The sequence below is a fragment of the Pseudophryne corroboree genome, chromosome 1 (genome assembly GCF_028390025.1).
Source record: "Pseudophryne corroboree isolate aPseCor3 chromosome 1, aPseCor3.hap2, whole genome shotgun sequence".
Taxonomy (NCBI): domain Eukaryota; kingdom Metazoa; phylum Chordata; class Amphibia; order Anura; family Myobatrachidae; genus Pseudophryne; species Pseudophryne corroboree.
This window is the reverse complement of record NC_086444.1, coordinates 116005774-116031213: the sequence shown is the minus strand read 5'-3', so window position 1 is coordinate 116031213 and position 25440 is coordinate 116005774. Positions and strand designations below refer to the sequence as shown.

Below are 25440 nucleotides of genomic sequence, written 5' to 3'. Positions count from 1 at the left end.
CCACTTGTCCAGTAGGTCCCATTGGAAAGTCCTCGCATGGAACCTGCCGAAGGGAATGGCCTCGTATGATGCCACCATCTTTCCCAGGACTCGAGTGCAGTGATGCACTGACAACTGTTTTGGTTTCAAAAGGTTCCTGACAAGAGTCATGAGTTCCTGGGACTTTTCTATTGGGAGATAAACTCTCTTCTGGTCCGTGTCAAGAATCATGCCCAAGAAAGACAGATGAGTCGTAGGAACCAACTGCGACTTCGGGATATTGAGAATCCAGCCGTGTTGCTGTAACACCTTCAGTGAAAGTGACACGCTGTTCAACAACTGCTCTCTTGATCTCGCTTTTATGAGGAGATCGTCCAAGTACGGGATAATTGTGACACCTTGCTTGCGCAGGAGCACCATCATTTCCGCCATTACCTTGGTGAAAATTCTTGGGGCCGTGGAGAGACCAAACGGCAACGTCTGAAATTGGTAATGACAGTCCTGTACCGCAAATCTGAGGTACGCCTGATGAGGTGGATAAATGGGAACATGAAGGTATGCATCCTTTATGTCCAGGGACACCATAAAATCCCCCCCTTCCAGACTTGCAATGACCGCTTTTAGCGATTCCATCTTGAATTTGAACCTTTTCAAGTATAGGTTCAGGGACTTCAAATTTAATATGGGTCTGACCGAACCGTCCGGTTTCGGGACTACAAACATGGTCGAGCAATATCCCTTTCCTTGTTGGAGGATGGGAACCTTGACCACCACCTGTTGAAGATACAATTTTTGTATTGCAGATAACACTATCTCCCTTTCCTGGGGAGAAGTTGGTAGAGTCGATTTGAAAAATCGGCGGGGAGGCACTTCTTCGAATTCCAGCTTGTAACCCTGAGAAACAATTTCTATTGCCCAGGGATCCACCTGGGAGTGAACCCAGATGTGGCTGAAATTCCGAAGACGTGCCCCCACTGGGCCGGACTCCACCAGTGGAGCCCCAGCGTCATGCGGTAGATTTTGTAGAGGCCGGGGAGGACTTCTGTTCCTGGGAACTAGCTGTGTTGTGCAGCTTTTTACCTCTGCCCCTACCTCTGGCAAGAAAGGATGCACCTCGCACTTTCTTGTTTCTTTGTGACCGAAAGGACTGCATTTGATAATGCAGAGCTTTCTTATGCTGTGAGGGAACATAAGGTAAAAAATTGGATTTTCCAGCTGTAACTGTGGAGACTAGGTCCGAGAGACCTTCCCCAAACAATTCCTCACCCTTGTAAGGTAAAACCTCCATATGCCTTTTTGAGTCGGCATCACCTGTCCATTGCCGTGTCCATAGAACTCTTCTGGCAGAAATCGACATAGCGTTTATTCTAGAACCTAGTAGACTAATGTCTCTTTGAGCATCTCTCATATATAGTACAGCATCTCTTATATGCCCCAGGGTCAATAAAATAGTATCCCTATCGAGGGTATATAAATGGACTTCAGGGTAATCTCCTGTTTGCGGTCAGCAGAATCTTTGAGGGTAGCCGTATCCTGGGACGGGAGGGCTACCTTCTTGGATAAGCGTGTTAATGATGTGTCCACCCTAGGGGAGGATTCCCATCGTAACCTATCCGTTGATGGGAAAGGATACGCCATAAGAATCCTTTTGGAAATCTGCAGTCTTTTATCTGGAGATTCCCAAGCTTTTTCACATAACTCGTTCAGCTCATGTGAGGGGGGAAAGGTTACCTCAGGCTTCTTTCCCTTGTACATATGTACCCTCTTGTCAGGGACAGGGGGTTCCTCAGTGATGTGCAAAACATCTTTTATTGCCATAATCATATATCGAATGGATTTTGCCAATTGGAGTCAGAATCCGTGTCGGTATCTGTGTCAACAATCTTGGATAGTGGGCGCTTAAGAGACCCTGACGGTCCTTGCAACATAGGATCAGGCATGGGTTGAGACCCTGACTGTCCCAAAGCTTCAGCCTTGTCTAATCTTCCACATATCCATCCAGGTGTCGGCGGAGACACCACATTCATCTACTCCTGTTCCTCTCCTACATAGCCTTCTTCCTCAGACATGTCGACACACTCGTACCGACACACACACAGGGAATGCTCTTTCTGAAGACAGTTCCCCCACAAGGCCCTTTGGAGAGACAGAGAGAGAGTATGCCAGCACACACCCCAGCGCTATATAACCCAGGAATAACACCGTAACTTAATGTCTGCCCAGTAGCGCGGCTGTATGTAATTTGCGCCGAATTATGTGCCCCCCCCTCTCTTTTCAACCCTCTTGTCTACTGTGGTATAAGAAGGGGAGAGTCCGGGGAGCTTCCACTCAGCGGTGCTGTGGAGAAAAAATGGTGCTGGCGAGTGCTGAGGGAGAAGCCCCGTCCCCTCGGCGGCAGGCTTCTGTCCCGCTTAAAATGTAAAATTGGCAGGGGCTCATACATATATACAGTGTCCAGCTGTATATATGCTATCTTTTTGCCAAAATGAGGTTTATATTGCTGCCCAGGGCGCCCCCCCTGACCCTGCACCCTTACAGTGACCGGAGTATGTGAGGTGTATGGGAGCAATGGTGCACAGCTGCAGTGCTGTGCGTTACCTCAGTGAAGATCATGAAGTCTTCTGCCGCCTCTGAAGTCTTCTTTTCTTCTCATACTCACCCGGCTTCTATCTTCCGGCTCTGCGAGGGGGACGGCGGCGCGGCTCTGGGACGGGCGGAGAGGGTGAGATCCTGCGTACCAATCCCTCTGGAGCTAATGGTGTCCCGTAGCCTAAGAAGCAGGACCTTGCACTCAGAGAGTAGGGCTGCTTCTTTTCCCTCAGTCCCTCGATGCAGGGAGTCTGTTGCCAGCAGTGCTCCCTGAAAATAAAAAAACCTAACAAAATACTTTCTGACAGGAAACTCAGGAGAGCTCCCTGCAGTGCACCCATCTCCTCTGGGCACAGTATCAAACTGAGGTCTGGAGGAGGGGCATAGAGGGAGGAGCCAGTGCACACCCAGAGTCGAAGTCTTCCTTAAAGTGCCCATGTCTCCTGCGGAGACCGTCTATCCCCATGGTCCTTACGGAGTCCCCAGCATCCTCTAGGACGTTAGAGAAAACCTAGAAACCAATGATGTACCATAATGAAATGGAGATAAAGCACACACCTGCATCTCCCCCTTCTCATCTGGCTTCGCAGGCTTTGCAGCTTCTGTGGCAGCATTTTTCAGACTCTCTTTACAGCAGTTCAGCAACACTTCCACCACATAGATAGGATCCAAATCTCCAGTGTTCGGCTAAGATAAAAACAAGACCGACATTACAAAACCTTAAGAGACATCTGGAACGTGATGCTTTGTGCAGTCATTTCTGAGAACATTTGGTAATGTGAGATATAAAATGTGTCCTGATCCAGCCGTTTAACTACTGAGAGGCCCCCCGGCTGTTACATTAAATGTTTAAGGCTCATTCTCTCATATGCCTTGCACAAAAGCGTGAAGGAGCGCGTACAGAGATTTTTTTACACAGTATTAAAGCGCATAAGACACCTGGTGGAAATTACATGTTTGTATGTGAACTGTACAATCATACTAATGCTCTATTCAAGAGGTTCTCAAACGCGGCCTCAAGGCACCCCAATGGTCCAGGTTTTAAGTATGACCATGCTTGGTCACATGTGACGTAATTAGCACCTCAGTCAGTTTGATTTAACCAACTGTGCAGAGCCATGGATATACCTAAAACATGAACCATTGGGGTGCCTTGAGGACCACATTTGAGAACTGCTCTATTCCTAGATTGTGAGCTCCTTGGAGCAGGGCCCTCTTTCCTCCTGTTCCCACAACCATCTTCTCTCACACTTCAATTACAGCCTACGTATCGAATGTCTATACCTGCATCTCCCCTCACTCATTACTATTTATCTATTCCAGTGGCTGTCGAACAAAAGGTATATTATCTGCGCTAAGACTGAAGGGGTGCAGCTAATTCACCAGGTCACCACAAACCTATTCCAGTGGCTGCCTGTCCCCAGTGGTATGACGACTACTGCTTTGCTTCCTTTCATCTCGGCTGTAGTGTGTACTGAGAACTGTGCTGCTAATTGTTACCCGTGCTCTGTTTTAGTTTTTCCGTTACTGTAATGTTAAGATCTGTATAACCTGTATTGTTTTAATGTCTGCTGTATGTACAGCGCTGCAAAACACTTGTGGTGCCCCATAAAGAAATATTATAATAACAACAACAACAACAATTCCGCTGTGGTATTTTTAGTGTACGTTTCAACAAATGCACATTCATACTCATTGTCCGAGAGAAAAACTGGGCATACACTATACAATTATCTGGCAGATCTGGCTGTTTGGAAAGAAAATCTGGTAATGGATGAGAGCAAATGACAATCAACCATGTGCTCCCAAACACTGGAAAACTAACGACGTTCGTACAAATTGGTTAAATCATGCAGGATATCATCACCTCCCAGCAGTTGCTTCCAACTGTCAGTCAACCGCACAACACATTTTTACATATTATTCAATTAAAGGAATGTGATGTCTTTAACAGAAAAGGAAACATCTGAGAACCTTCACAGAAACTACATACGGAAGGTAAAGAACCCCTTTAAAACCTTTAATAAATATAATTTATATTTTTCAGGAAAGGCAAAGTAAAACGGTCAGTGCCTGAACGCCTGTCTGACTTCCTGGAAAATTCACATGACGCTCCAAGTAATGTAAATAGCTTCCAACATATCACACAAGGTAGAGTAGCCATGATCAGCCTATGAAACACGTATGGATTCTGGAAACATGCTCACATTTTGGATATTATATAAAATACGGATGTAATATAAAATGCATGCTGTTCTCTTCCCTAGATGGAAACTCTCCACGATGATCTCATTTTTATTCCAGTTCCAAATCTCTAACCGTATTGTGTATGCGCCAAAATGCTCCGATTCACTGTACCTACTGGACTGGGTGTGTGACGACGCACAGCTTGCAAATACATAATTCATATAATTATTTCAAGCCAAGCTTTGTTATGTTTTTCCATGTTCATACAAAAGATGACAGTGTTCATTGTATCACTGTAGCTCCTCATCTCAGGCATCCTGCCATTGGGCAAGTTAACATTTGACACCATAACGCAAGCTCTTGTAAGTCTCAGTCCCAATTATTTTTAACAATGACAAAGCACACAGAACAGTGTTTCCGTCACTTATGGGATAATGTTGCGTGTATATATCTTAAAAAAAAAAAAAAAAAACACCCTTTTTTCTTTTTGCCAATAAGGGACACGGATACATTGGAATGTCCTAAAGTTGTCCTGTTAAGGGAGGGAATATTACTGTGCTGCGCTAAGGACCCAACGCCCAAATGTCACATCAGCCAAGGCAATGGTGTCAAAGCTGTAATGATTGATGACAGTATTGGTCAATGACCACACTGCTGCCTTACAGAGCTGCTACACGGAAATCCCAAGACGAGTCGCTCAAGAGGCCAGGACTGGTTTCTTTGCTAAAATATAGGCCTGAAATAAGAAAGCCTGTTTGGAAGCGGGCCACCTTGTGGAAGTCAAACAGGGAATTCGACCAGCGAATATCCTTGGTGCTAGACACAAGTGTGAATAGCCCCGATCACCTCCAGCGTGAGCAGGGAACTATCAGAGTCAGAAGAGTCTGATGAGGACAGTGGGCCTTATTCAGGTTGATTCACAGGTGCGATCCGATCACATTCTCCCGATTTTTGGGGCTGTGAGCTTGCACAGGGTCTGTTATGCACGTGCCTGATCCGGGAAAATAGGATTTTGGTACTAACCAGATAAATCCTTTTCTTTGAGTCCACAGGGGGCACTGGAGTACTCTTGGGATATGGACGGGGCGTTAGCAGGGACAGGCACATTTAAATCCTGAAAACCATGTCCTCTACCACGTCTACTCTGTATGGTTGTACCTCTCGCACGGCCTCGAAAGGACTGATGTCTAAAAGATTTGAACGCTGGTCCAGCGTATTTCCGTTTAGGAACAGGTGCAGGCAATGGCAGGAAAACAGACTTTCCCCCCGTAGCCTGAGAAATCCATTTGTCCAATTCAGGACCAAATAACATATCGCCAGTGTAGGGCAATGCTTCTATTCCTCGTTTTAACTCTGTCTCTGCCTGTCAAGAACACAGCCAAAGCGCCTGTCGGGAACGCAACTAGTGAAGCTGAAAGACGAGAACTAACCTGGCTGACGTCCATAGAAGCCGTACCTAAATACTCAGCAGATTCACAGATGTGACCAGCAAGAAGTATAAGCTGGTCTAAGGGAAGATCCTGTTGTAGGCCCAACTTCAGCTGTGTTGCCCATGCAACGACAGCCTTCTTAACCCAAACTCCAACTAAAGCAGGTCTAAGCAACAGCCATACTGCTGTATACATTGACTTTAGCATAGCTTCTAGCTTACGCTCTGAACAGGTAACTACAGAACAAGAACCTGCAGAAAAGTTCACGCAATGAGGCGGGCGCCCAATAAAATCCTATTTTCTCTAGCATCCATAAGGGATATTGGGGGAAATTAGTACGATGAGGACGTCCCAAAGCCTCCAGAACGGGCGGGAACTGCTGCAGCACCACCTGCCCAAACTGGGTAGTAAGTCTAAGCCAACGAGAAATTAACTGCTTCGAAGCAGGACAACCCTTTGTCTGCGCATCATAGAGCACGAACAAAGAATCCGTTTTTCCAAATCCCAGGGTGCTGTAGGCAGCACAAAGGGAGGTTGTATGTGGAGTACCCCTAGCAAGAAGGCCTGAACTTCTGGCAACACTGCCAATTTCTTTTGAAAGAAAATGGAGAGATCTGAAATCTGGACCTTAATGGAACCCAGACGCAAGCCCTTATCCACACCAGCCTGCAGGAAACGTCCCAAGTGGAACTCCGCAAGCGGGTACGTGCGTTCCTTGCACCAGGAGACATATCTCCTTCAGATATGATGATAGGGTTTTGACGTCACGTTTCCTGGCCTGAACCATGGTTGCAATAACCTTCTTGAAAAGGTCCTTGTGAGCTAGGATGTTCCGCTTAACCTCCATGCCGTCAAACAAAGTCGCTGTAAGCCCGGGTAGACGAACGTTCCTTGCTGAAGATCTCTTCTGAGTGGTAGAGGACAAGGGTCTTCTAAGGACATGTCCAGAAGATCCGTGTACCACGCCCTCCGAGGCAATTACAATTGCGTGGACACCTTGATTCCTGATTCGCTTAAGCACTCTTGGGAGCAAAGGGATCGGAGGAAACAGGTAGACCAGCCGGTACGGCCAAGGCGGTACCAGTGCGTCCACTGCCCTCACCTGAGGGTCTATGGTCCGCGAGCAATACCAGGGAAGTTTCTTGTTGAGACGAGAAGCCATCATGTCTATTTGTGGGCAACTCCAGCGGTTGATGATTTGCTGAAACACCTGATGGTAGAGTCCCCACTCCCCCGGGTGGAAATCGTGACGACTCAGGAAGTCCACCTTCCAGTTGTCCACACCCGGAATGAAGATTGCTGACATGGCTCTTGCATTTCTTTCCACCCAGAGGAGTATCTTCGACACCTCTAGCATGCAGGCTCTGCTTTTTGTCCCTCCTTGTAGATTGATATATGCCACCGCCATGGCGTTGTCCGACTGTACCTCGCGTGATCCTTGAGCAGAGGAGAGGCTTGAAGTAGAGCATTGTAGATCGCCCGAAGTTCCAGAATGTTGATTGGAAGTAGGCTTTCGTGGGCTGACCACCTGCCCTGGAACTGGGCCCCTTTGGTGACAGCTCCCCATCCTCTAAGACTCGCATCCGTCGTGAGGAGAGTCCAATCCTGGATCCCGAAACTCCTGCCCTCCAGGAGATTGGAGGACTGTAGCCACCACAGGAGGGAAATCCTGGCCTGAGGTGACCGCTGAATCATCCAGGGAATCTGAAGATGCGATCCGGAACACCTGCTCAGGAGATCCAACTGAAACGTTCTGGCTTTGAACCTCCCATACTTGATTGCCTCGTATGAGGCAACCATCTTTCACAACAATCTTATGCAAAGATGTACGGACACTCGAGTAGGTCGGAGCACCATGCGGACCATCTCCTGAACTGTTTTCGCCTTGTCCTCTGGTAGAAACATCTTCTGGGCCACAGTATCCAGCAACATCCCCAGGAACAGAAGCCTCCGAGTTGGCTCCAGGTGGGACTTCTGTAAGTTGAGGATCCACCCATAGTCGGACAGAAGACGGATGGTGCGGTCGATATGGAGCAACAAAAGCTCCCTGGATCTTGCCTTTATCAGAAGATCGTCCAGATAAGGAACCACATTGATCCCCTGGACCCGGAGTTGGAACATCATCTCTGCCATCACCTTCGTGAATACCCTCGGGGGTGTTGACAGGCTGAAGGGCACGACCTGGAACTGGAAGTGATCCTCCAGCAGGGCAAACTACAGGTACGCCTGATGAGGAGGCCAAATCGGAATATGGAGATAAGCATCCTTGATATCCAAGGAAACCATAAATTCCTGTTCTTCCAGGCCCGCAATCACTGCTCGCAGGGATTCCATTTTGAACTTGAACACCCTCAAATAAGGATTCAGGGATTTCAGATTTAGAATGGGTCTGACCGAACCGTCCGGCTTCGGCACCACAAACAGGTTTGAGTAAAACACCTTGCCGCGTTGCGGTAGTGGTACTGGAAAATCGTTGGGGGGGGGGCCTGGAGAGTACTGTCGAACGCCAGCTTCTAGGTTTGAGAAACAAGCTCCCTGACCCAGGCATCCTGGCAGGAGACTTCCCAGACGCGGCTGAAGTGACACAGTCTGTCTCCCACAACGAGGTCAACTTGGGGTGGGTGGGCACCGTCACGCTGAGGCCTTAGTGGAAGCAGAACTGGTGGACTGTTCCTGAGAACTGGTACTTGCAGGTTTTTCTGGACTTGCCTCTGGTGTCTGGGAGATGTGCTATAGATGGCTGCTGTAAGCAGAGGAAGGCGCCAAAACGCCGCTGGTCCCACTCAGAGGAAGCTCCATCCCCTCCAATGGCGCCAGAGCTGTACATATTATTTATACTGGCAAAGTCTCCAAATAAGCTTAAAACCTCACACAGGTGCTTGGTAAAGCAGTTTTGTGCCAGTGTACACACGGGGGATCCTGGGAAGAACCTAGTGGGGTCCCAAAGTGTGTACTCACCACCGATGTCACCTCTAGGCGTTAGGGCGTGCTGCGGCAGCCAAGGCGCAGTGCCCCGCTGAACAAACAGCCCCTCAGGATGGTGGTCCTGCAGCAGGGAAGCAGCTCTGCACCTCACAAGGCGGTGACCGTCCTCCCCAATCCTAACTCCCACGGCGCAGGTATGCTGTTGCCCAGACAGCATACCGAAAAAAATGTAAGTTTTAAATGAAACTGAAGAAAACGCTCTGGAGCTGCAGAGATGTGCATCCTCTCCTGAGGGCACTTTTTTCTAAACTGCCTGTGGGAGGGGGCATAGAGGGGAGGAGACAGCACACCCAGTTGAAGAAATTTAAAATAGGATTTTACTTACCGGTAAATCTATTTCTCGTAGTCCGTAGAGGATGCTGGGGACTCCGTAAGGACCATGGGGAATAGACGGGCTCCGCAGGAGATAGGGCACTTTAAGAAAGCTTTGAATTCTGGGTGTGCACTGGCTCCTCCCTCTATGTCCCTCCTCCAGACCTCAGTTAGAGAAACTGTGCCCAGAGGATATGAACAGTACGAGGAAAGGATTTATGTAACCTAAGGGCGAGATTCATACCAGCCACACCGTATAACTTGTGATAAACTACCCAGTTAACAGTATGAACAAGTAACATAGCCTTGGTTCAAGACCGACCAACTAGAACATAACCCTTATGTAAGCAATAACTATATACAGTCTTGCAGAAGTCCGCACTTGGGACGGGCGCCCAGCATCCTCTACGGACTACGAGAAATAGATTTACCGGTAAGTAAAATCCTATTTTCTCTAACGTCCTAGAGGATGCTGGGGACTCCGTAAGGACCATGGGGATTATACCAAAGCTCCCAAACGGGCGGGAGAGTGCGGATGACTCTGCAGCACCGATTGAGCAAACAGGAGGTCCTCCTCAGCCAGGGTATCAAACTTATAGAACTTTGCAAAGGTGTTTGACCCCGACCAAGTAGCAGCTCGGCACAGTTGTAGTGCTGAGACCCCTCGGGCAGCCGCCCAAGAAGAGCCCACCTTCCTAGTGGAATGGGCCTTAACCGATTTAGGCAATGGCAATCCTGCCGTAGAATGCGCCTGCTGAATCGAGTTACAGATCCAGCGAGCAATTGTCTGCTTTGAAGCAGGAGCGCCAACCTTGTTGGTCGCATACAGAACAAACAGAGCTTCAGTCTTCCTGATCCTAGCTGTTCTGGTCACGTAAATCTTCAAAGCCCTGACCACATCCAGGGACTCTGAGTCCTCCAAGTCCCGTGTAGCCACAGGCACGACAATAGGTTGGTTCATATGAAAAGATGAGACCACCTTGGGCAGAAATTGAGGACGAGTCCTCAACTCTGCCCTATCCACGTGAAAAATCAGGTATGGGCTTTTATATGATAAAGCCGCTAATTCCGAAACACGCCTTGCAGAAGCTAAGGCCAACAACATAACCACTTTCCAAGTGAGGTATTTCAACTCCACTGTTTTGAGTGGTTCAAACCAAGGTGACTTGAGGAAACTTAATACCACATTAAGATCCCAAGGCGCCACCGGAGGTACAAAGGGAGCCTGAATATGCAGCACTCCCTTCACAAAAGTCTGTACTTCAGGAAGAGAAGCCAATTCTTTTTGAAAGAAAATGGATAAGGCCAAAATTTGGACCTTTATGGACCCTAATTTTAGGCCCAAATTCACTCCCGTTTGAAGGAAGTGAAGCAGACGGCCCAAATGGAACTCCTCCGTAGGAGCAGCTCTGGCCTCACACCAAGAAACATATTTCCGCCATATACGGTGATAATGTTTCGATGTCACATCCTTCCTAGCCTTGATCAGGGTAGGAATGACCTCCTCCGGAATCCCTTTTCCAGCTAGGATCCGGCGTTCAACCGCCATGCCGTCAAACGCAGCCGTGGTAAGTCTTGGTACAGACAGGGCCCCTGCTGCAGCAGGTCCTGCCTTAGAGGAAGAGGTCACGGATCTTCTGTGAGCAACTCTTGCAGATCCGGATACCAAGTCCTTCTTGGCCAATCTGGAACAATGAGAATTGTTCTGACCCTTCTTAGTCTTATTAATCTCAACACCTTGGGTATGAGAGGCAGAGGAGGAAACACATAGACCGATCTGAACACCCATGGTGTCACCAGAGCGTCTACCGCTACCGCCTGAGGGTCTCTTGACCTGGCGCAATACCTCTTTAGCTTTTTGTTGAGACGGGACGCCATCATGTCTATTTGAGGCAGTCCCCACCGATCCACGATCTGTGTGAAGACTTCTTGATGAAGTCCCCACTCTCCCGGATGCAGGTCGTGCCTGCTGAGGAAGTCCGCCTCCCAGTTGTCCACCCCCGGGATGAACACTGCTGATAGTGCACTTACATGGCCTTCCGCCCAGCGCAGAATCCTGGTCGCCTCTGCCATGGCCACTCTGCTCCTTGTGCCGCCTTGGCGGTTTACATGAGCCACCGCCGTGACATTGTCCGACTGAATCAGAACCGGTTTGTTCTGAAGCCACTCCTCCGCCTGGCGTAGGGCGTTGTAAATGGCCCTTAACTCCAGGACATTGATGTGGAGACAAGTCTCTAGGCTTGACCAGAGACCTTGGAAATTTCTTCCCAGTGCGACAGCCCCCCAACCTCGGAGGCTCGCGTCCGTGGTCACCAGGATCCAGTCCTGAATGCCGAACCTGCGACCCTCTAGGAAGTGAGCACTGTGCAGCCACCACAGGAGAGATACCCTGGCCCTGGGAGACCGGGTGATCCGTTTCTGCATATGTAGATGGGACCCGGACCATTTGTCCAATAGGTCCCATTGGAAAGTCCTCGCATGGAACCTGCCGAAGGGGATGGCCTCGTATGAAGCCACCATCTTCCCCAGAACCTTTGTGCAATGATGCACCAAAACCTTTTTTGGCTTTAAAAGGTTCCTGACCAGGGCTATGAGCTCCTGAGCCTTCTCCACCGGAAAAAAAACTATTTTTTGGTCTGTGTCTAGAATCAGGCCCAAAAAGGTCAGACGCGTTGCAGGTACTAGCTGGGATTTCGGTAAATTGAGAATCCAGCCGTGCATCTGCAACGTCTTCACGGACCGAGACACGCTGTCCAGCAACTTCTCCCGAGATCTCGCCTTTATAAGGAGATCGTCCAAATACAGGATAATTGTGACTCCCTGCTTGCGCAGGAGCACCATCATTTCCGCCATTACCTTGGTGAAAATTCTCGGGGCCGTGGAAAGACCAAACGGCAACGTCTGAAATTGGTAGTGACAATCCGGTACTGCAAATCTCAGAAACGCCTGGTGAGGGGGGAAAATCGGAACATGAAGGTACGCATCCTTTATGTCCAGGGACACCATCCAATCCCCTCCCTCCAGGCTGGCGATGACCATTCTGAGCGATTCCATTTTGAACTTGAACCTCTTCAAGTACAGGTTCAGGGATTTTAGATTTAGAATGGGTCTGACCGAACCGTCCGGTTTCGGTACCACAAACAGGGATGAATAATAACCCTCTCCTTGCTGGAGATGAGGAACCTTGATTATCACCTGTTGAATGTACAATTTGTGACTTGCCGCTAACACTAGCTCCCTCTTTGACGGGGAAGCCGGCATAGCCGATTTGAAAAACCGGCGAGGGGGCATGTCTTCGAATTCCAGTCTGTATCCCTGGGAAACAATCTCTATTGCCCAGGGATCCACCTGTGATTGAACCCAGACGTGGCTGAAAAGACGAAGACGTGCCCCCACTTGATCTGACCCCCCCCCCCCCCGGAAAGCCCCAGCGTCATGCTGTGGACTTTGCGAAAGTAGGGGAGGACTTCTGCTCCTGGGAACTAGCTGAGTGCAGCTTTTTTCCCTTGCCTTTACCTCTGGCAACGATGGACGATCCTCGTACCTTCTTGTTTTTATTGGAACGAAAGGACTGCATTTGATAATGTGGTACCTTCTTAGAATGCTGCGGGGGAACATAAGGTAAAAAATTCAATTTACCGGCCGTAGCAGTAGAGACTAGGTCCGCTTTGAGTCGGCGTCTCCCGTCCACTGTCGGGTCCACAAGAGCCGCCTAGCAGAAATAGACATAGCGTTTATTCTAGAGCTTAGTAAACAAATGTCTCTCTGAGCATCCCTCATATACAAGGCAGCATCTCTGATGTGCTCCATGGTCATTAGAATTGTATCCCTATCTAAGGTGTCCATCTCCGTAGATAAGGAGTCTGCCCATGCCACGACAGCACTACAAACCCAGGCCGACGCCATGGCCGGCCTAACTATAGTTCCTGAATGTGTGTAAATGTGCTTCATGGTAATTTCCTGCTTGCGATCAGCAGGATCCTTGAGGGAAGCAGTATCCGGAGAAGGCAGTGCCACCTTCTTGGATAAGCGTGTCAGCGCCTTGTCTACTTTAGGCGCAGATTCCCATCGTATCCGATCCTTCTGTGGAAAAGGATACGCCATGAGAATCCTTTTGGGAACATGGAGTCTCCTATCCGAAGATTCCCAAGCCTTTTCGCATAATTCGCTTAGCTCAAATGAGGACGGAAACGTGACCTCAGGCTTTTTCCCTTTATACATGTGAACCCTCGTGTCAGGGACAGGGGGTTCCTCCGTGATATGCAAAACCTCTTTTATGGCAATAATCATGTACCTAATACCTTTTGCCACCTTCGGCTGTAATTTTGCATCCTCATAGTCGACACTAGAGTCAGTATCTGTGTCAGCGACCTGGGATATGGGGCGCTTTTGAGACCCTGAAGGTCCTGGCACCACGGGGACAGGCACGGACTGGCTACCTGACTGATCCCTAGCTTCAGCCTTGTCTAATCTTTTATGCAGGAGATTTACATTTGCATTCAAAACATTCAGCATATCCACCCAGTCCGGTGTCGGCGTTGCTGACGGCGACCTGACATTCAAGCACTCCCCCTCCACATTAAGCGAGCCTTCCTCATCAAACATGTCGACACACACGTACCGACACACTGCACACACCCAGGGAAACTTTTTCTGAAGACAGTATCCCCTGAAAGGCCCTTTGGAGAGACAGAGAGAGAGTATGCCAGCACACACCCCAGCGCAACAACCTGGAGACCAACACAGAATGCTTTTCCCCAGCAGAGCTGTATTATACTTTATCTGCCAATTATGTGCCCCCCCCCCCCCCCCTCTTTTTAAACTCCCTTCACCGTGTGTAAGCAGGGGAGAGTCCAGGGAGCTTCCTCTCAGCATTCTGTGGAGAGAGAAATGGCACTGGTGAGTGCTGAGGGAGAAGCCCCGCCCCCTCGGCGGCGGGCTTCTGTCCCGCTCAAAATCGTGTAAAATGGCGGGGGGCTCAATTATATACATGTACAGTGCCCAGCTGTACATGTATATACCTATTTGCCATCTAAGAGGTGTTATTATTGCTGCCCAGGGAGCCCCCCCCTGCGCCCTGCACCCATACAGTGACCGGAGTGTGCGAGGTGATGTGGAGCAATGAGGCACAGCAGCAGTGCTGTGCGTTACCTCTGTGAAGCTGAAGGCTTCTGCCGCCTGAGACATCTTCTTGCTTCTGTTCTTCTGGCTCTGTGAGGAGAACGGCGGCGTGGCTCCGGGGTGAACGCCCAGGACGAACCTGTGTTCACCCCCTCTGAAGCTAATGGTGTCCAGTAGCCGAGGAAGCAGATCCTATCAGTTAAGTAGGTCTGCCCCTCTCTCCTCAGTCCCTCGATGCAGGGAGCCTGTTGCCAGCAGTGCTCCCTGTGAAAAAAGTAAAAATCCAAACAAAAATGCTTTCTGTAGCAAAGAACTCAAGAGAGCTCCCTGCAGTGCGCCCTTCATCCTCTGGGCACAGTGTAAAACTGAGGTCTGGAGGAGGGACATAGAGGGAGGAGCCAGTGCACACCCAGAATCCAAAGCTTTCTTAAAGTGCCCTATCTCCTGCGGAGCCCGTCTATTCTCCATGGTCCTTACGGAGTCCCCAGCATCCTCTAGGACGTTAGAGAAAATGCACTGGCTCCTTTGGACACCGTCTATACCCCACCGTACTAGCTTCCCCCAATATCCTTTGTGGATGCTAGAGAAACAATACACTAGTGGAACTGCCAGTGCGTCTACAAAGTAGGTTCCCAGGTCTCTGGTGAGGGAACTTCTTGTTTTGATGAGAGGCCATCAGACAGATATTGGGACAGCCCCAGTGATGGACTAGCATCTGGAACACCTCGGGGAGCAGAGACCACTCGTCTGAATGAACACCCTGCCTGCTGAGAAAGTCAGACTACCAGTTCTTGGCTTTCAGAATGTAGTTCACCAATATAGTCGAAAGAAAGCGTTCGGCCCAGCGGATGACTTCTTTCGTGACCCCACGACTTTTAGTACCTCCCTGATGAATGATGTAAGCTACCGCGGTCACATTGTCAGACTCAACCTTCACAGTCTTGTGCTGAAGGAAGAGTTGAGCCTGACATATCACTCGGTAGACAACGCGAAGCTCCAGAATGCTGATCGGTAGGGCCATCTCACGAACTTACCACCTGCCCTGATAAGTGTGGGTTCCGGTGACTGTGCCCCAGCCATGGAGACTGGCCTCTGTGGTACGAAGAATCCAAACCTGGATTAAGAATGGGCGACCCAGGTTGAGGTGAGGCCTCAAGATACCACAAGAAAGTGGTGCACTTCCAGGGACAGAACAATTGTCTGGGATTTAAGCTGGAGTGGAGAAAGGTTCTACCTTTGCAGAGGTTCCAGTTGCAGCAGACGGAAATGGAATTGTGCAGATATACAACAGTGGATCAAGACTCTGCAGGAGGGACTGAAGAGATTCAAAGTTGTACCTGGGGAGAAAAGACGCGATGAGCCCTGGAATCAAGGAGAGCTCCCAGATGGAGCATTTTCTGTGACGGAGCAAGACTGGACTTGCGCCAACTGATCAGCCAGCTGTGTGACTAACAAGTGCAGGGTGAAACTAAGGTGTCCCTGAAGAGTGTCCGGAGACTGAGCCAGCAAGCCTATAGTCTGAATATGGTAGGATTTGGATCCCTTGGCAACAATTGTCGTCTGCCATCATGGCTATGACCTTTGTACTTTCTACAGCACCTTGGGTGTTCACAAGGGCAAGGCACAAAACAGATAGAGGTCCTTTCGTAACGCAAAACAGAGAAACTGCTGATGGTCCTGCTGGATGGTTATATGCAAGTAAGCATCCTGTATGTCCAAGAATGCTATGTAATCTCCCAGTTCCATGGACTCCATGATGGAACAAAACAATTCCATTCTGAACCTGGGAACCTTGATAAACAGGTTGAGGATGTTTATAATGAGGATGGGATGGAAGGAACAGTCTAGTTTTTTTTTAACTAGGAACAGGTTTCAAATAAATCCCATCCACCTCTAGTTCAGAACCAGGATTACTACACTGGACGCCAAAGCATCTTGACAGATGTCCAGAGGGCAGTCTAAACAGCAGGTAAGCAAGCTACCCTGCGCTGGAATAAGACAGAGAGCAGATACCTTTAAGAGAAGCGAGGCAAAGGCCCAGACCCAAGCCCGTCTGCATGAAAGTCGAAAGACCAGAGGATCCCTGCAGGCAGAACACCAGTCAGAGTATGCCCGCCACACACGATAATAGATCCTTGCTGAGGAAGGTTTCCTGGTGCAAAGTATGGTTTTGACCACTGAATCAGAGACTGCAATTAGCAAATAGTCGATGTCCACTTGGGCAACACGCTCATCCTGAGCTAAAGAGTCGATATACAAAGGTTGGGACAGTTCCCCTTGCATATCCAAGGAGTTGTCCATGTGGGAATCCTAGCCTGAGTGGAGAGGCGTAAAACTATACTGTTGGGGAGCCTTGCATTTAGCTGATGCATGTGTTGTAAGGAGCTGGAGACCTGAATCAAACCCTGGATAGAGTCGCCAAATCGCGCATGGCAAGCGACAGGGAGGTTGTCCAAGCAGACTCTTGTGGGGACACAACTTCAGAGAGAGACTCAACCTGTACCTCTGCAGTACATGGGTCACACAAGCAAATTTTCTTTACAAGCATAAACATGCAGCACAGGAGTACTCCTCTCCTGTGAAGCCATAGCGGCGGTTCCCTTGGAAGACATAACGTCAATGAAGTGGAAGTCACACAGTAAATAAACCAAATGGTGGGGCAAGAGCTCTAAACTGAGAGACCACAAACAGAAGAATACGTGGTTTAACACAAATACTGTAAGTTCCAAGTACAGTGTAGAAAAACCCCTAACTGGGTTAAAAAGAAGTACCGATGTAAGAGTGAACAACACTAAACAGACAAAGTGAAACCAGTAACAGCAAGTATTCTGGAAGAAAATGCTATCTTAGACTACAGAAGGCAATAATCTGGAACACAGTAAGAAAAACAAAAAGCTACAGTGAAGTTAGAGAATAAAGGAACTATGCAAACAATACTCAATAATAGGCACAAAGAGTCCCAATCACCCGCACCAACAGGTGAGGAAGGGATCTAATAAAACCTGGCATCACAAGAGTGAGGTATAGGGCAGGCAGATTAAGTAAAATGGCCACCCGGCATGCATCTGGGAGTGAGTGAAGGAGCTTTTGGCGGGGAACCCTGTATGGGAACCAACCAAAGGATGGGAGCAAAGAGAGCAGTTAACACTTTGGTGCCCAGGACTATTGTAGCTCCACTATACCAAAGGTCCCAGTGTCCAGCACTGGATGAAAGAAACATATCAATTTACATAGTTACATCATTAATACAAGTGCTTAATGAGTTTATATAAAAGCCAACATGAAAATTGTATCAGCATTAAGTAAAAGGACTTACCTTTACATTTGATTTTCTGGAGAAGTTCACAACTACACCCCATCCAAAATCATCCTCTTTATTCTTTACCTATAAAAGAGGAGCAATAAGTATTTAAGACAGAAACTCAAAGCTGCAGTATTACAGTTCTCTTCGCAAAAACTTTTTCACAAAAGAAACATCAGATCACGTGTGACGCATGGCTGAGAACGAACCCAAGTTCATCACGGAGCCCTTCCATCAAAACCTGTAACATTTATAAATGGCTAATGGAAAAAGCTATTTCATTGGATTCCAACTGGCAGAAGAACAGAGGGTGACAGCATTTATTGAGACACTGCCCGGGTAACAGCTGCCTGGGCAGAAGGGAGATCTAAGAACATTACGCAGAAGAGCCATGTAAAATACAGTTAAGATGGGAATTTCCACTCAACAGTGACAACCTGACATCAAAACATAAAAAGGTCATTTTCTAGGCAACAGATATAAATAGAAGCTGAAAAAGGGAAAGACCCTCAATTAAAAGATAAATAAGATTTTAAATCTACCGGTAAATCTTTTTCTCCTAGTCCGTAGGGGATGCTGGGGACTCTGTAAGGACCATGGAGTATAGACAGGCTCCGCAGGAGACATGGGCACTCTAAGACTTTAGATGGGTGTGAACTGGCTCCTCCCTCTATGACCCTCCTCCAGACCTCATTTATAGAACTGTGCCCAGAGGAGACGGACAGTACGAGGAAAGGATTTTTATTAATCTAAGGGCAAGATACATACCAGCCCACACCATACACACTGTACAACATGGTATATACTAAACCAGTTAACAGTATAAACAAAACAGCATCAGCCAGAGACTGATCTCTACTGTAACATAACCCTTATGTAAGCAACAACTATATACAAGCCTTGCAGAAGTAGTCCGCACTTGGGACGGGCGCCCAGCATCCTCTACGGACTAGGAGAAATAGATTTACCGGTAGGTTTAAAATCTTATTTTCTCTTACGTCCTAGAGGATGCTGGGGACTCCGTAAGGACCATGAGGTTTATACCAAAGCTCCAGACCGGGCGGGAGAGTGTGGATGACTCTGCAGCACCGATTGAGCAAACATGAGGTCCTCATCAGCCAGGGTATCAAACTTGTAGAATTTTGCAAAAAAGTGTTTGAACCCGACCAAGTAGCTGCTCGGCAAAACTGTAATGCCGAGACGCCTCGGGCAGCCGCCCAAGAAGAGCCCACCTTCCTAGTGGAATGGGCCTTTACCGAATTTGGTAATGGCAATCCAGCCGTAGAATGAGCCTGCTGAATCGTGTTACAGATCCAGCGAGCAATAGTCTGCTTAGAAGCAGGAGCACCAACCTTGTTAGCTGCATACAGGACAAACAGTGCCTCTGTTTTCCTAACCCGAGCCGTCCTGGCTACATAAATTTTTAAGGCCCTGACTACATCAAGTGACTTAGAATCCTCCACGTCACCCATAGCCACAGGCACCACAATAGGTTGGTTCATATGAAACGACTAAACCACTTTAGGCAGAAATTGAGGACGGGTCCTCAACTCTGCTCGATCCACATGGAAAATCAGATAGGGGCTCTTGTGAGACAAAGCCGCCAATTCGGACACCCGCCTCGCAGATGCCAAGGCCAACAACATGACCACTTTCCAAGTGAGAATTTTTAATTCAACTGTTTGAAGAGGTTCAAACCAGTGTGATTTAAGGAACTGTAACAACACGTTAAGGTCCCACGGTGCCACTGGGGGCACAAAAGGAGGTTGGATGTGCAGCACTCCCTTTACAAAAGTCTGGACTTCTGGGAGAGAAGCCAATTCCTTCTGAAAGAATATAGATAAGGCCGAAATCTGCACCTTAATGGAGCCTAACTTTAGGCCCATATCCACTCCTGTCTGTAGAAAATGGAGAAAACGACCCAGCTGAAAATCTGCTGTAGGAGCATTCTTGGCTTCACACCAAGATACATATTTCCTCCAGATACGGTGATAGTGCTTCGCCGTTACCTCCTTTCTAGCTTTGATTAGAGTAGGGATGACTTCCCCCGGAATACCTTTCCTAGCTAGGAATTGGTGTTCAACCGCCATGCCGTCAAACGTAACCGCAGTAAGTCTTGGAACACACAGAACCCCTGTTGCAACAGGTCCTCCCTGGGAGGAAGAGGCCACGGATCTTCTGTGATCATTTCCTGAATATCTGAATACCAGGCCAATCTGGGACAATGAGTATTGTCTGCACTCTTGTTCGCCTTATTATTCTCAATATTTTTGAGATAAGTGGAAGCGGAGGGAACACATAGACCAACTGAAACACCCACGGTGTCACCAGGGCGTCCACCGCCACTGCCTGAGGGTTCCTCAACCTGGAACAATACTTCCGAAGCTTTCTGTTGAGGCGTGACGCCATCATGTCTATTTGAGGAAGTCCCCAACGACTTGTTCCTCTGCAAAGACCTCTTGATGAAGTCCCCACTCTCCTGGATGGAGATCGTGCCTGCTGAGGAAGTCTGCCTCCCAGTTGTCTACTCCCGGAATGAAGACCGTTGACAGAGCGCTTACATGATTTTCCGCCCAGCGAAGAATCCTGGGGGCTTCTGCCATTGCTGCTCTGCTCCTTGTCTCGCCCTGGCGGTTTACATGCGCCACGACTGTGACGTTGTCTGACTGGATCAGGACGGGTAGGTTGCAAAGAAGATTCTCCGCCTGTTGCAGGCCGTTGTATATGGCCCTTAATTCCAGCACATTGATGTGTAGACAAGCCTCCTGGCTTGACCATATTCCCTGAAAATTTTTTCCTTGTGTGACTGCTCCCCATCCTCGGAGGATCGTGTCAGTGGTCACAAGAACCCAATCTTGAATGCCGGACCTGCGACCCTCTAGAAGGTGAGCACTCTGGAGCCACCACAGGAGAGAGACCCTGGCCCTGGGGGACAGGCTTATCCTCCGATGCATCTGTAGATGGGATCCTGACCACTTGTCCAGAAGGTCCCACTGAAAAGTTCTCGCATGGAACCTGCCGAACGGAATGGCCTCGTAGGCCGGCACCATCTTTCCCAATACTCAAGTGCTTTGATGAACTGACACTTTTTGCTTTCAGCAGGTCCTTGACCATGTTCTGGAGTTCCTGGACTTTTTCTATTGGGAGAAAAACCCTCTTTTTTCCGTGTCCAGAATCATGCCCAAAAATGACAGCCGAGTTGTCGGAACCAACTGCGACTTTGGTAGATTTAGAATCCAGCCATGTTGTTGTAGTACTCTCAGGGAGAGAGACACGCTTTTTAGTAACTGATCTCTCGATCTTGCCTTTATCAGGAGATCGTCCAAGTATGGGATAATTGTGACCCCCTGCTTGCGCAGGAGCACCATCATTTCCGCCATTACCTTGGTGAAAATTCTCGGGGCCGTGGAAAGCCCAAACGGCAACGTCTGAAACTGGTAATGACAATCCTGTACAGCGAATCTCAGGTACGCCTGATGAGGAGGATATATGGGGACATGAAGGTATGCATCCTTTATGTCTAGTGACACCATAAAATCCCCCCAGGCTGGAGATCACTGACCGGAGAGATTCCATCTTGAATTTGAACATCTTCAAATATAGGTTTAGGGATTTTAGATTCAGAATTGGTCTGACCGAGCCATCCGGCTTCGAGACCACAAATAGGGTTGAATAAAACCCTTTCCCCTGTTGCACTAGGGGAACCCTGATAATCACTAGCTGTTGACACAGCTTTTGTATGGCAGCTGAAACTATTTCCCTCTCTGGGGTAGAAGCTGGCAAGGCCGATTTGAAAAATCGGTGTGGAGGCACATCTTCGAACTCCAGCTTGTAGCCTTGGGATACAATTTCGACCACCCAAGGATCCAAATCCGACTGAACCCAGACTTGGCTGAAGAGTCGAAGACGTGCCCCCACCGGTGCGGACTCCCGCAGCGGATCCCCAGCGTCTTGCAGTGGACTTTGTAGAGGCCGGGGAGGATTTTTGTTCCTGGGAACTAGCCGTAGCTGGTGTTCTTTTCCCTCTACCTCTGGCGAAGGAGGAAGAGCCACGCCCCTTTCTGAACTTATGAGACCGAAAGGACTGTATCTGGTATTGAGGTGTTTTCTTCTGCTGTGGGGGAACGTAAGGCAAAAAAGAAGACTTACCAGCGGTAGATGTGGAAACCAGGTCCGCGAGGCCCTCCCCAAATCAAACTTCACCTTTGTAAGGCAAAGCCTCCATATGTCTCTGAGTCAGCATCACCTGTCCATTGACTGGTCCACAGGTACCTTCTAGCAGAAACTGCCATGGCATTGACTCTTGAACCCAAGAGCCCAATATCTCTCGCAGCCTCGCTCATATATAACGCTGCGTCCTTGATGTGCCCTAAGGTCAACAAAATACTATCTTTATCTAGGGTGTCAATGTCAGATGACAAGTTATCTGCCCAAGCTGCAATTGCGCTACCCACCCATGCCGACGCTACTGCAGGTCTGAGCAGGGCTCCTGTAGTCGCATAAATTGATTTTAAGGTAGTGTCCTGCCTGCTATCCGCAGGATCCTTTAGGGCCGCCGTGTCCGGGGACGGTAGCGCAACCTTTTTGGACAAGCGAGTCAAGGCCTTGTCCACGTGGGCGAGGATTCCTACCGTACCCTGTCCTTTGAGGGGAAGGGATACGCCATAATAATTCTCTTGGGAACCTGCAGTCTCTTGTCTGGAGTTTCCCAAGCCTTTTCAAATAAAACGTTCAGCTCATGAGATGGGGGAAACGTTACCTCAGGTTTCTTTTCCTTAAACATGCAGACCCTCGTGTCAGGGACAGAGGGGTCCTCTGTGATATGCAACATCTTTTATTGCAATAATCATATATTGAATACTCTTGGCCACTCTTGGGTGTAACCTTGCATCATCATAGTCGACACTGGAGTCGGAATATGTGTCGGTATCAGTGTCTATCATCTGGGAAAAGGGACGTTTATGGGACCCTGAAGGGTCCTGTGACACAGTAACAGCTATGGATTGACTCCCTGCTTTGTCCTTGGACTCTGCTTTGTCCAATCTCTTATGTAATAAAGCCACATTAGCATTTAAAACATTCCACATGTCCAACCAATCAGGTGTCGGCTGTGCCGACGGAGACACCACCACCATCTGCTCTGCTTCCTCCCTAGACGAGCCTTCCGCCTCAGACATGTCGACACACACTGACAGAGAGAGAGTATGCCAGCACACACCCAGCGCCACTAGATACTGAAACAAAGTCCCAGCCTGTACAGCGCTTTATATATAGAATTAGCACCAAATAAATGTGCCCCCCTCGTTTTTGCCCCGTTACTTGTTCAGCAGGGGAGAGTCCGGGAGCAGCTTCTCTGCAGCATGCTGTGGAGAAAATGGCACTGGTTAGTGCTGGAAGATCAAGCTCCGCCCCCTCGACGGCAGGCTTCTGTCCCGCTATTTATATTATACTGGCAGGGGATTTATTATATACTGCCTCCGCAGTATCTATATACGTGTGCCAGTCATATGCGAGGTAAAAATAGGATTTTAGTACCTACCGGTAAATCCTTTTCTCCTAGTGCGTAGAGGATGCTGGGGACTCCAAAAGGACCATGGGGTATAGACGGATCCGCAGGAGCTTGGGCACACTATAAAGACAAACTGGGTGTGAACTGGCTCCTCCCTCTATGCCCCTCCTCCAGACCTGTGTTAGAAAACTGTGCCCAGGAGAGACGGACATTTCTAGGAAAGAATTTATAATTTAAACACAGTGAGTGTTATACCAGCTCACACCACAAACATACCGCAAGACATGGCCTTCTACAGAAAACCAGCCCACGGTATGAAAACCATACAGCCATATGCTGAGAGAATATGCAACACAACCTGTGTGTCAGCCTACCAACAATAAAAAAACCACATGCCATGGCATGAACAACGTCAGCGATAACCTGACAGAGATGAAAACCACAAAGTGCAACCAAAATCAATAACTGCAGACACAGTACGCACTGGGACGGGCGCCCAGCATCCTCTACGGACTAGGAGAAAATGATTTACCGGTAGGTACTAAAATCCTATTTTCTCTTACGTCCTAGAGGATGCTGGGGACTCCAAAAGGACCATATGGTCTATACCAAAGCTCCAGAACGGGCGGGAGAGTGCGGACGACTCTGCAGCACCGACTGAGCAAACATGAGGTCCCCAACATCCAGAGTATCAAGCTTGTAGAGCTTAGCAGAAGAGTTTGAAACCCGACCAAGTAGCCACTCGGCAAAGTTAACCCGCCGAGACACCTCGGGCATCCGCCCAAGAAGAACCCATCTTCCTAGTAGATTGGGTCTCCCCCTACTCCGGCAACTGCAATCCAGCAGTAGCACTAGCACACCGAATCGTATCCCAGATCCAGCGTGTAACAGACTGCAGAGACGCAGGCGCCCCAAGCACGCTGAGAGCATACCGGACAAACAGAACCTCTGTTTTCCCAAACTGAGCCCAATTGGCGACATAAATCTTCAAAGGCCTGACTACCTCGAAAGACATTGAATCAGCCAATGCTGATGTTACCACAGGCATCAAACCAGGCAGGTTTTTGATAAACCCCGAAAACCCGTTTCGGCAGAACTACTAACCGAGTTCTCAATTCTATCCACTTGGAAGATCAAACAGGGGCTCTTGTGAAACAAAGCCGCTACTTCCGACAACCGCCTTGCGGTTGCCCAAAAGGCAAAAGCATGACCACTCTCCAAGACAGAAATTTTAACCCAACCTTTAATAAAGGTCCCAATCAGTGAGACGCACAAAAAAAAAAAAAAAAACGCACCACCACGTCAAGAGCCCACTGTGCCAATGGGGCACAAATGGAGGTTGGATGTGCAGTACTCCTTTCACGAAAGCCTGAACTTCCGGAAAGGTGGCCAACTCTTCTCTTTTTTTTTGGGGGGGGGGGGGGGGGGGATTTACAAGGCCAAAATTGCCCTGAAACAGACACATATTTACGCCAAATACGGTGTTAAGGCTACGGTGTTAAGGCTTCGCCGTTACTTAATTTTTTTAGCCTGAAGAAGAAGTGCGGAAATGAGCTTACTGGGAATACCCGATCGGACTAGGATATGGCGTTCAACCGCCACGCCGTCAAACGCAGCCGCGCTAAGTCCTGATACACGCCCAGATCGTGCTGTAACATTTCCTCCCGTAGAGGAAGATTTATTCTTCTATGAATAAATCTTGAAGAACTGGATACCAAGCCCTCCTTGGTTAAACCGGAACAATGAGGATCGCCAGAACCTCTGTTCTCCTTATGTTTATCACCTTCAGCAGAGTGAAAGGGGAGGGGACACATAGACCGACTGAAAACTCCCAAAGTGTCACGAGGGCGTCCACTGCTATAGTTTGAGTGTCCCTTGACCTGGAACCATATTCCTAAGGTCTCTCGTTGAGGCGAGACGCCAACATGCCCAATTGAGGCACTCCTCAAAGACTTGTCACTTCTGTAAAACTTCTCGATGACGACAGTATTTCTCCCGGATGGAGATCGGGTCTGCAGAGGAAATCT

At 48.7% G+C, this 25440-nt stretch overlaps 1 protein-coding gene across 1 annotated transcript in view; it reads right to left on the bottom strand.

The window, feature by feature from the left end:
- MTREX (Mtr4 exosome RNA helicase) overlaps positions 1-25440 on the bottom strand; it is a 176870-nt gene that overhangs the window by 57821 nt on the left and 93609 nt on the right. Inside the window, exons 18-19 of the mRNA XM_063962194.1 lie at positions 17920-17988; positions 3127-3255 (exon numbers count right to left, since the gene is read on the bottom strand). Coding sequence (XP_063818264.1) covers positions 3127-3255; positions 17920-17988 — 198 coding nt within the window. The remainder of the gene's footprint in view (positions 1-3126; positions 3256-17919; positions 17989-25440) is intronic.